Source organism: Heteronotia binoei, chromosome 4, assembly GCF_032191835.1.
Source record: "Heteronotia binoei isolate CCM8104 ecotype False Entrance Well chromosome 4, APGP_CSIRO_Hbin_v1, whole genome shotgun sequence".
Classification (NCBI taxonomy): domain Eukaryota; kingdom Metazoa; phylum Chordata; class Lepidosauria; order Squamata; family Gekkonidae; genus Heteronotia; species Heteronotia binoei.
In genome coordinates, this window is record NC_083226.1 from 76175575 (window position 1) to 76187995 (window position 12421).

Sequence of the window (12421 nt, forward strand, 5' to 3'; positions counted from 1 at the left end):
CCTCTAAGCTGTGGAGTCTTGTGAGCAAAAATTCTACTTCATGAGCTACTGACATTCAAGCTGATAGATCCAAGTGGGCAGCTGTGTTGGACTGAAGCAGTAGCACAAAGCAGGAATCAAGTTGCACCTTTAAGACCAACCAATTTTTATTCAGAACGTAAGCTTTCGTGCGTTCTCTTAAGCACACTTCATCAGACGAGGGGATCAGGTATCGTGAGCTGAAATACAAGCAGTCTGGCAAACTAACTGGTCACATAAAACACTGTGGCTAGGCCATTTGGTCTGAATAGCCATAAAAGGTAATAAAATTCTCTGCCAAATAATGTTTTTGCAAATCTAGGTGAATCACAAAAGGACGTGTACATGCATTCAAGTTGTGAGCTACTGCATAAATAAGTTTGCTCTGGGAGCATTTTTCCTGAGCTAAGACAAAAAAGTGTGAGCTGGAGACTAAAAAACTGTGAAATAGCTCACACTAACTCAGCTTAGAGGGAACACTAGCCAGAACTCCCTTTAGAGTTCAATCATGCTTTTCACAACCTTACTCCTGGCTCCACCCCCACAGTCCCCAGATATTTCCTGAGTCAGACCTGGCAACCCTATACTGGACCCTTACTTTTTCTGCAGCTGCTGACGGACTAACACAGCTACCAATCTTGATTTATTTGGAAATAAGTTTGTTTAAAATCAACAAGAGGAATGGGATACTTCACACATTACAAAATGCCAGGGCTTTTTTTTATTTTTTGCAGCAGAAACTCCTTTGAAAATTAGGCCACATCCCTCTTATGTAGCCAATCCTTCAAGAACTTACAGGGCTCTTATTACAGGGCCTACTGGAAGCTCTTGGAGGATTGGCTATATCAGGGGTGTATGGCCTAATATGCAAAGGAGTTCCTGCTACAAAAAAAGCCCTGCAAAATGCTAATACGGAAGGGAATTCATGTTATGAGTTCCCATAAAACCTGCAGATTATGGAATATACTCCAAACAAAATGCAAAAATCCTAATTAATGGAGTACTAACAGATGGATTTTCAATTGAAAAATGAACTAGACAAAGTTGTCCATTATCTCCCTTATTGTTTATTTTGGCAATGGAAGTTTTTGCTGCAAATGTGAGACAAGACTCTTTGATAACTGGGTTGAAAGGAGATGGAGAAGAATTTCAGCTGAAATGCTAAGCTATTGATGTTGTTATGACAATCATTAGCCTGCAAATAACGATTTACCATGTGATAGAACAAGTCATGAAATCCAGTTGCTTCTCAGAATTCAAAATTAATAAGACAAAAATAATTTCTAAATTTTTAACAAAGGAAGAAGATGACATTAAGAAAATTACAGGATGTGAAGTAACAATAGCTCCAATCAAATATTTGGGCATAAACATAATTGATCAAAGGGATAAATTATTTGAACTCAATTATGAGGCAGTTTGGAAGAAAATACAAAGAGATATGGTGAGATGGTCCAAACTAAATTTAGCCTAATTAGGAAGAATCTCTACAATTAAGATGAACATACTGCCTAAAATAAACTTATTCCAGATGATTAATTAATATAAAATAGAAAACTTTGAAGGACTAGTAAAAGCAAATCAATACATGTATATGGAATGGCAAGAAACCAAAAATTAGGTTTAAAGTTTTACAAGATGAGAAGAAAAGAGGAGGCCTTGCAGAACCTAATTTAAAACTATATTACCAAGCAGCATGCTTGACTTGGATTGCGGATTGGATTAAAAAATGACAGATTTATGAAATTAGAAGTGGCAGATTTGACAAAAAGGTTACACAATGCCCTTTGGATTAAGAAGATAAAACACGTCCTTACAGATCAACATGTTTACTCAGGACTCTCTAAAAACAAGAATTAGTCCATTGACCTCACCAATCATGTCACCAATTAACGCCTTTTATGACAAGCATTAAAGAAGAGTTAATGATTTTATAATTTATCAAGATATGCTGAACTCACAAGGGGAAATTAAATGGTGGCAAAAATAAAATAAGGGGAAAAATTAAATGGCTGATATATATGCAACTAACTTCAAGACTCAAAGAAGCTATGCAAGACTATAGAGGAAGAATGAGGACTTAACTGATTTTGAAAAAAATAATAACCAAGTGGAAGGATCATCTGCTGGGAAGAATCCACAAACTTCTACTTCAATATGACACAGAAACAGAACAAATTAAATTGTGTATGCTGAATTGGTCTCAGAATCTAGGATGAGAAATAACATTTCAACAATGGGAAAATTTGTGGACGAATGGCATTAAATTTGCTGCCTGTCAGGCATTAAGAGATAATTGGTATAAAATGTTCTTTTGTTGGTATATAATGTTTAAAAACATTCTGAAGATGGACAAGAATTACTTGCTGGAAATGTAAAGACACAAACAGTTCTTTCTATCACATGTGGTGGACTTTTAAAAATTAGATTTGTAATGAAGCCAGAGATGATGTTATTGGGAATTTTGCCAGACATGGTGGAAAGTTGAGGAATGTCCAAATAAAGAAGCATGGAAAGACAGAATGACAGAATATATGACTATGGCCAAATTAACTAATCATATAAATAATGGAGTGAGGAAAAAAAATGGCGGCAGCAGCAGGAAGCTGTCCCCTCTGGTAATCAGTATAGGTATCTGAAACTTACAACATTCTCAATAACCAAACTTGCCAACAAAGGTGGCCCTAAATATAACATATCTCTTTACCTTTTCTTACCTTTTTTCTGATGCTGTTTTTAATTTATTCATCTTGGAAAGATAAGTTGTTCACACCAACATCTCAAGTGATCTGTTAAAACAATATGAACAATGTGAGGGCATGCTCCAACACATTTTTCCTGAGAAACTGATACAGTAAACTTTGTTAAAGAATTTGTGATAACTGATTTGGGGACTGACAAAATCTGGAAAAAGCAGCAGCAGAATCCAAACCATCATCAGAGAATGACGCCTTGCCCCTGGGAAGTGCAAACTAAGGGAGAAAGAAACAGTCATGTGGTTCTGACAGTCATCCTGAACATTGTGACCAAAGAGGCAGGAAAACAAACAGCTTGGACTTCTTGTTAAGCAGGGAGTAAGAAACTAGAAAGAGGGTACAGAGGAAGATCTATTAGTTGCAAAGGCTGCTGTGACTGTGAGAAAAGTCATGGAGATGAAATTTGCCTGAAAAGAGCATTGATGGAAAAAGTGAAGTACTCATGAGAAACGTTGTGTTGTGCTTTTGGCAACATAAAGGCTTTTGCTTGTAGTTTACTGTTCTCATTTTAGATAACTAAACATAAAGAATATTCAAGCCAAGATATCCCAAGATTTATTTTCAATAAAAACTTTGTTAGAAAAGACTTGTGGAATGCTATGTGAAAACTGCAGACCAGCCCTCATAGGAGCAACTTCAGACTGCCAACTCATCACAGATTCATACCATCTGCAATTCATCTTATATTCAAACTGACTTACAACATCGCCAAAAGTCTTGACAACTGTAGTTTCTCTTTTGTGATACTGTATAATTGTTTTAAAAGGAAAAATGTTTTGCAGAAAGTTTCCCATGTTTGTTGATAGCTTTGTTTTTGCAAATGGATGATAGTACATTTCTCAGACTGCAACTACTAAGGAAACACAGGGCTGAGAGGGGTTTCGTTGTTGCAGTAGTAAAAACAGTATCCTTTACTTCCATAATTACCACTGCAATTTCTCCCCAGAAAAGTATTAACTATGCTCGTCAATAGTTTCAACATCAAGTTTAACTCAGTATTCAAATCTGCTTATAGTCATTAATTTCATGGTTGTAGAAGACTGTTTCAAATGTGAATAGCCATCTTTCGTTTACTACAAGCATCACGATTTCTATTAACTTTGTTTTCTATTTCTCAGATGTAAAAAAATTAAGATATGTGCTTAGGTAACACAGAGTGGGATAGTTTGCAGAATGCTTTCTGTAATATGAGGTAAAATTAATTGTGCTGGAATTTATATTTTTAAAAGGCATAGGTACAATTTTATATTTATAAATTTATGGAAGCTATGTCCTGCATTCTTAAAGAGGTAAAATAACAGTTCAATAACCAACTATTGTATATCTTTATATTTTTCAAAAATTGGTTTTTCTTTGGGGCAGGATAGGGGGAGAAGAAAAAAAGAGAAATCTAGAATCCCGCCATCCCTCCAATAGATCCAAGATTCCCAGAAAATTGCTCTCTAGCCAGATTTTGAGTTTGGCTATTTAACTATTAAACCACTTAAAGCTCTATGCATACCTGCCATTTCCTTTATATGCACTGCAATGTATAGAAAGACAGTAGGTCCTTGTTTTAAAGTACACTGCCATTGTGATGTCAGTGTAATATTAAAATATCCCTTTTGCAGCTCTTCATGTTCGAAACAGTATATTGTTATAACTAACAAAATATTTTTATATTTTAAGTATAGTTCTTTTGTTGAATACACAGACCTATCATGTTCAAATATTTTCATTTTCCCCTAGTTTCACAGCATAAAGGACTCATATCTCCATGAATCTTTATGCTTTGTTACCTAACCTAATCGGGTCACTTCTTCCCATTAAGAAAAAAATGAAGGCTTACAAAATGGCCAGGGGCCAGAAAAGCTCCCTTAGAATCTTGGTGTACAGTGGTAGTATACTAGGGTCTATTAAATCTATTTACAAACCTAAACAAATGCAATGGAAACATCTTCTCCCAGGAACATCCTCAACTCAAAAATCCTCTTGCTCAAGATCAGACCTATGACTACTTATTAGGCTTTTCTGGCTAATAGGTCCTATTGTGCACAGTATTACAAATTTCTTCTTCAGTGCCCAAGAAATCTCCCCCGCCCTGTATAAACATATTTTCTACTAAAAGTTTCAAAACATAAGGCCTCCCCCTTTAATGAAAAAAATCTCCAAAGTACTAAAATACATTGTTCAAACTACCGGTTCTTCAGAGCGTTTTATACAAAATAGTAGTAGTTTGGGAGTCACTCTTCCTTGGTTTCATTTGTGTTGTTAACGTAAGAGGGAGGAGAAGGCAATTTCAATCCCCTGACGTTCCTTACTGAAGCCTTCCAGTCTAGACAGCTGTTTCTCCACATAAGTTCTATGACCCCAAGAATTTTCTCTCTAGGGCTCAGTAGGGGCTATAGGAATGAAGAAAAACACAGGAACATAGCACATCTTCCATGGATCCACTGTTGGATACACACCACCACCTTAATCAAATGTGTCTCTGCTAAATTAAATGTGACAGAACTGACAATTTATGTTTTTCCCCTACCTAAATTGAAAAAGACTTATTATTATTATTATTATTATTATTATTATTATTATTATTATTATTATTATTATTATTAATAGTTTATTTATATTCCACCCATTCCCCCATAGGGGCTTAGGGCAGAGCACAACATAAATAAAATCACATTAAAATCATATATTAATAAAAGCAATTACACTTATTCCATAAACAATTAGCTCGGCAGAACAATTTTGATGAGATGGTGCAGCTGGACAGTGCAGCGAGTTAGAACAGTAGGATATACAGCAGGGAAGGCCGACCAATCTAGTGGGCAGATGCCCGCCGCCTCACCCAAAGACCTGGCGGAACAGCTCTGCTTTACAGGCCCTACGAAAGGCTAGTAAGTCAGGTAGGGCCCATGTAGTGTATGGCGCTAGCCTGATGGCAACAATACACTATTACGTTGTTATGTTATTACGCAAAGGCGTTAGTCTTCTCCCAGCGCGGCTAGGAGGCGACTGGGGATGCCCCAGGCGACTCCACGCAGCGCACAAGCACCCGCCTATCACCATCAGTGGCGGGAAGTTTAACTGGCCAGGATTGGACTGGCCAGCCTGGGAGGTTGTCCCGGGTGATGTACATAAGCGGGACCCGGCACGCGTGTTCTCTCTCTCGTGTGTGATGTACCTGCAATAAAGTATGTTGCCCTACACACGTCTCCTGACTTGATACATTACAGCACAGATCTCTATAGGGAGCTGATTCCACAAGGATGGGGCCAGGATCAAAAAAGACCTGGCCCTGGTAGAGGGAAGACAGGCATCTTTTGGGCCGGGGACAGTCAGCATATCCTGGGAGGCCGAACGAAGCAACCTCCGGGGCATATACGGGAAGAGACGGTCTTGCAGGTATGCTGATCTCAGGCTGCCTAAGGCTTTGAAAGTCAGAACTAACACCTTGAAGTGGATCCGGTACTCTATAGGCAGCCAGTGCAGACCATGGAGCACTGGCCACATGCTCACCTGCATAGGTGATGCAGTCAGGATGCGAGCTGCCATGTTCTACACCCGCTGCAGTTTCCGGATCAGTTTTGAGGGCAAGCCCCCATAGAGCAAGTTACAGTAATCTAATCTGGAACTGATCATTGCATGGGTCACTGTGGCCAGAGATATGGGAGGGGAGAGATATGGTGCTAGTTTCCTGATCTGTCGTAGATGGTGGAAGGCAGACCTGGCAGCTGCCGCGACCTGGGCCTCCATGGAAAGTGAGGCATCCAGGATCACTCCCAAGCTCTTCACATGTTGGGTTGGCACTAAAACCATGCCATCCAAGGGTGGGAGCTGGGTACACAACCCTCCCCCCTCGACTCAGGCACAGGACCTCCGTCTATGCTGAATTTAACTTCAGTTGGCTCTGCTGCAGCCATCCCACTACAGCTCCTAATGCCTTGGACAGGTGTTCAGGGGCAGAAGACGGTCTGCCATCCATCAACAGATAGAGCTGGGTGTCATCAGCATACTGGTGACAACCCAGCCCGAAACTTTGGGCAATCTGGGCAAGGGGGCGCATATAGATGTTAAACAATATGGGCGAAAGAATAGCTCCCTGCAGCATTCCATATATAAGTGAGTGCTGCATGGAGGTTTGCTCACCCAGCCTCACTCTTTGTCCCCACCCCCGGAGAAAGGAGGAAAACTTTACATTACAAGGCTATCCCCCGTATTCCGGTGATGGTGAGGCGCTGGGTCAATAGGTCATAGTCGACCATGTCAAATGCTGCTGATAGGTTAAGAAGAATCAACAGCACCAACACGCCTTGGTCCAGATGTCTTCTTAGGTCATCTGTGAGGGCGACTAGTACCATCTCCATCCCATGGCCCGGGCGGAAACCGGATTGGAATGGGTCCAGGGCGAATGTTTCATCTAGGAAAGCCTGTAGCTGCTCCGCCACTGCTTTCTCAACTACCTTTCTCAGAAACGATAATTTCAAAACTGTTTCAAAGTACACTCTAAATATGGATTGCAAATATCCTGCCACTTCCCGTCTTTGCTGTCATTCCATAAAGCTTCATTCAAACTTAAGAACATAAGAGAAGCCATGTTGGATCAGGCCAACGGCCCATCAAGTCCAACACTCTGTGTCACACAGTGGCAAAAAAATTTATATACACACATACACTGTGGCTAATAGCCACTGATGGACCTGTGCTCCATATTTTTATCTAAACCCTTCTTGAAGGTGGCTATACTTGTGGCCGCCACCACCTCCTGTGGCAGTGAATTCCACATGTTAATCACCCTTTGGGTGAAGAAGTACTTCCTTTTATCCATTTTAAGCTGTCTGCTCAGCAATTTCATCGAATGCCCACGAGTTCTTGTATTGTGAGAAAGGGAGAAAAGTACTTCTTTCTCTACTTTCTCCATCCCATGCATTATCTTGTAAACCTCTATCATGTCACCCCGCAGTCGACGTTTCTCCAAGCTAAAGAGTCCCAAGCATTTCAACCTTTCTTCATAGGGGAAGTGCTCCAGCCCTTTAATCATTCTAGTTGCCCTTCTCTGGACTTTCTCCAATGCTATAATATCCTTTTTGAGGTGCGGTGACCAGAACTGCACACAGTACTCCAAATGAGACCGCACCATCGATTTATACAGGGGCATTATGATACTGCCTGATTTGTTTTCAATTCCCTTCCTAATAATTCCCAGCATGGCGTTGGCCTTTTTTATTGCAAATGCACACTGTCTTGACATTTTCAGTGAGTTATCTACCACGACCCCAAGATCTCTCTCTTGGTCAGTCTCTGCCAGTTCACACCCCATCAACTTGTATTTATAGCTGGGATTCTTGGCCCCAATGTGCATTACTTTGCACTTGGCCACATTGAACCGCATCTGCCACGTTGACGCCCACTCACCCAGCCTTAACAGATCCCTTTTGAGTTCCTCACAATCCTCTCTGGTTCTCACCACCCTGAACAATTTAGTGTCATCCACAAACTTGGCCACTTCACTGCTCACTCACAACTCTAAATCATTTATGAACAAGTTAAAGAGCATGGGACCCAGTACCGAGCCCTGCGGCACCCCACTGCTTACCGTCCTCCACTGCGAAGACTGCCCATTTATACTCACTCTCTGCTTCCTATTACTCAGCCAGTTTTTGATCCACAAGAGGACCTATCCTTTTACTCCATGACTCTCAAGCTTTCTAAGGAGCCTTTGATGAGGAACTTTATCAAAAGCTTTCTGGAAGTCAAGGTAAACAACATCTATTGGGTCTCCTTTGTCCACATGTTTGTTCACCCCCTCAAAGAAATGTAACAGGTTAGTGAGGCAAGATCTTCCCTTGCAGAACCCATGCTGAGTCTTCCTCAATAACCCGTGTTCATCAATGTGCCTACTCATTCTGTCCTTGGTAATGGTTTCTACCAACTTTCCCGGTATTGAAGTCAGACTGACTGGCCTGTAATTTCCCGGGTCTCCTCTGGAACCTTTTTTAAAGATGGGGGTGACATTTGCTACCATCCAGTCCTAAGGAACGGAGGCAGATTTCAATGAAAGATTACAGATTTTTGTTAGAAGATCCACAAGTTCAACTTTGAGTTCTTTCAATCTGACTCAGGTCTTTCAATACCCCTTCCAAAATTAGTGGTTCTGGGGCGGGCAAAAAGTTCTCATCTTCCACAGTAAAGACGGAGGCAAAAAATTCGTTTAGCTTCTCAGCCATTTCCCTATCCTCCTTCAGTAATCCTTTTACCCCATGGTCATCCAAGGGCCCCACTGCCTCCCTGGCTGGTTTCCTACTTCTAATATATTTGAAGAAAGTTTTATTGTTGGTCTTTATGTTTTTTGCAATATGCTCCTCATAGTCCCTTTTTGCCTGCCTGATCACAGTCTTGCATTTGATTTGCCACAGCCTGTGTTCCCTTTTACTAATCTCACTTGGACTGGTTTTCCACCGCTTAAAGGAGTCCTTCTTACCTTTTACAGCTTCCATTACTTTGTTTGTTAACCACGCAGGCCTTTTCATCATCCATCAATTATCATCCATGAAACACTGTTCATTGTCAATACTGCAGCATAAAATCCAGACAGAAGCAGGTTTTGAAACTTGATCTTACCAAAGAAGCTTGTTCTATATACTCCCATGAAGTTTTTTGAGATGTACTAGCAAAGTGACTATATGTCTTAAATTAGCTGCCAAGTAGTAATTATATATTCCTGGAAGTCCTAAACCTCCCTTTTTTGAATTTTTTTCTAGAAACTGTCTTGATATTCTTATTTTTTTCCCCTCCCCATAGAAATGAACTAATCATTCTCTGCCAATTTTTTTTTAAAACTCTCAGGTAGTGTTATTGGTACATTTTGAAAAACAAAAAATAATTTGGGGAATAAAAATGATTTTATCAGGCCCACTCTATCAATGAGAATGAGATCTTTTCCCAAGCTAGGGTACTTGACCTTGCTTCTTCCAGTATACAGCTAAAAGTGTATCTAAACAGATCCTTCAAGTTAATAGGGATGACTATTCCTAAATGTCTCCACTTTTCCTTCACCCATTTCAAGGGGAAGGATGTGGAAATACTTTCTCTTGAGTTAATTCCCTTATTTTCTAAATACATAGCATATAATTCAGATTTATCATAGTTAATAACAAATCCAGAACATTTGCTAAACTCATCGATTTCTCTTATTACCTTTTGGAGTGAGGGGGTCGGATTTGTTAAGTAAAACACTGCATTGTCTGCAAAGTAACCTGCTTTAAAGGTTTTTTTGTCTATATGTACTCCCTGTATTTCTTTGTCCGATCAAATTACAAAGGACAACGGTTCTAATGATAACGCAAATAAGGGGACAGTGGACACCCCTGTCTAGTGCCTCTGAACAAGGGGAAGTCCTTAGAGTTATAACCATTTACATTAATTCTTGATTTTGGTTTTCTGTAAATTGCTGTCAATGACTGCAAAAATTTAGGGTCAAAATTCATAGTTTCCATAAGGGTTTTCAAATATATAAGTTCCACTCTATCAAATGCCTTGTCCACGTCTAATGATAATATAACAGAGGGCATTCTTTTTTGTCTACAATGAGCGATAAGGTTTAATGTTTTCCTTACATTATCAGCAAGTGAGTGACCTGGAATAAAACCAGTGTGGTCCCCGTGCACATACTGAGCTATAACCGTACTCAGTCTATTAGCTAGTAGTGTTGCAAATATTTTAAAATCATGATTGAGTACCAATATAGGTCTGTAGGATGTCGGGAGCTCCTTATCTTTACCTGGCTTTGGCAGAACTATCATCCTAGCTTCCAACCAAGAAGGGGGAATTTCACCTGTATTCATTACATGATTGCAGATATCCACTAGTGGTTGAGTTATTATTGGTTTGGATTTTTTGTAAAATTCTATAGGATATCTGTCTCTTCCTGATGTTTTATTATTTTTTATGGATGACAAGGTTTTCTCTTATTTCTGTGGATGTGATGGGTCTATCTAAGAAATTCTGGTGCTCATTTGATAATTTAGTATTATAGTTAATTGTTTCTAAGTATTCCTTTATATCCTTAGGATTAGGGTTGGCAGAAGACTATAGGTGTTTATAATAGTCTACAAACACCCCTACTATTCCTTTAGTGGAGTTTTCTAAACAATTTTGTCGGTTTTTAATGGTAAAAATTAAACTGCTGGATTTCTTCTGTGTTCTATATTTTAGCAGTTTTAAAAATTTTGGTGTTTTGGTTATAAGCCTTTGTTTGTTATATAAAGCATCTTTTTGGATAGTGGTAGTGTCTAAAAGTTCCAATTTAGATCTAGCTATGCTTAGTTTCTGAAGAGTTTTTTTACCTCCATGTTTCATATGCTTTTTTTCTAACCGTTGGGTTTCCAAAGTAAGTTCTAATTGGTTTCTGTCCTTTTCTTTTTTGCAGGCCAATGCTAATGATATTAGACTACCTCTCAATGTAGCTTTTAATGCTTCCCATACCTTCTCTTTTGATACTCCACAATCTTTATTAAATAAAAAATATTCTTTAATGTCTTTCTCAATTGGCTGGCAAATTGTTTCTTTACTCAGCAGAATTTTATTTAATGTCCATGAGGGGTTTTCTTCTGAGCCAGGAGATACCTTAAATGACCCTGTAATCCATGAATGGTCTGAAATAGTCCTACAGCCAATTTCAACTGGGCCCATGTGTTCAGTAAATGAAGTTGATGCCAGAATGAAATCAGTTCTGGTGTATGTGTCGTGGACTGGTGAATAAAATGTATACTCACGGACCCCCTGATTCTGCTCCCTCCAAACGTCTGTTAGGTTAAATAAATTAATAATAATAATAATAATAATATTTAATTTATACCCCACCCAAGCAGGCTCAGGGCGGCTCACAACATAATATAAAATACAAAGATTACATAATAAAACAATAATCTACAGCACTATACAATTTCCTTAAAATTCCCTTAAAACCATCTAATTAAAAACAACAATTTCATATGATCGTATTCGGTGCTACATTTTCAAAATTTCCGATCTTACTCATATACAGTTTTCATAGCGATGGTACAGCTGAATCTGCATTAAGAAAAGGCCAGCTGAAAGAGGGTAGTCTTACAGGCCCTGCAGAACTGGGCAAGACTCCGCAGGGCCCACACCTCCTCTGGTAATTGATTCCACCAGTGGGGAGCCATGACTGAGAAGGCCCTTTCCCTTGTAGTTTTCAGTTTGGCCTCCTTCAGCCTGGGGATTATCAATAGATTTTGTGAACCTGATCTCAGCACCCTCTGGGGTATATATGGGGAGAGACGGTCCCTAAGGTAGATAGGTCTTCAGTCATATAGGGCTTTAAAGGTAAAGACCAGCACCTTGTAACGGATCTGGTACACAACTGGCAGCCAGTGCAGCTCCCGCAGCCTCGGCTGTAGGTGCTCCCACGTAGAGAGCCCTAATAGCAGCCTGGCTGCCATGTTCTGCACCAGCTGTAGTTTCCGGGTTTGGCACAAGGGCAGCCCCATGTAGAGGGCATTACAGTAGCCCAACCTCGAGGTGACTGTTGCATGGATCACTGTTGCCAGATCGTCACGCTCCAGGAAGGGAGCCAACTGCCTCGCCCGCCTAAGATGATGAAGAAGAAGAAGATATTGGATTTATATCCCGCCCTCCACTCC

General features: G+C 39.9%; 1 protein-coding gene across 7 annotated transcripts in view; it reads right to left on the bottom strand.

The window, feature by feature from the left end:
• The window catches only part of AGTPBP1 (ATP/GTP binding carboxypeptidase 1), a 135108-nt gene that overhangs the window by 94723 nt on the left and 27964 nt on the right, over window positions 1-12421 (bottom strand). For all 7 annotated transcript variants that reach the window (XM_060235437.1, XM_060235429.1, XM_060235433.1 and 4 more), the window contains exon 2: window positions 2736-2807. In XM_060235437.1, the coding sequence (XP_060091420.1) occupies window positions 2736-2767 (32 nt within the window). In that variant the 5' untranslated portion in view covers window positions 2768-2807. The remainder of the gene's footprint in view (window positions 1-2735; window positions 2808-12421) is intronic.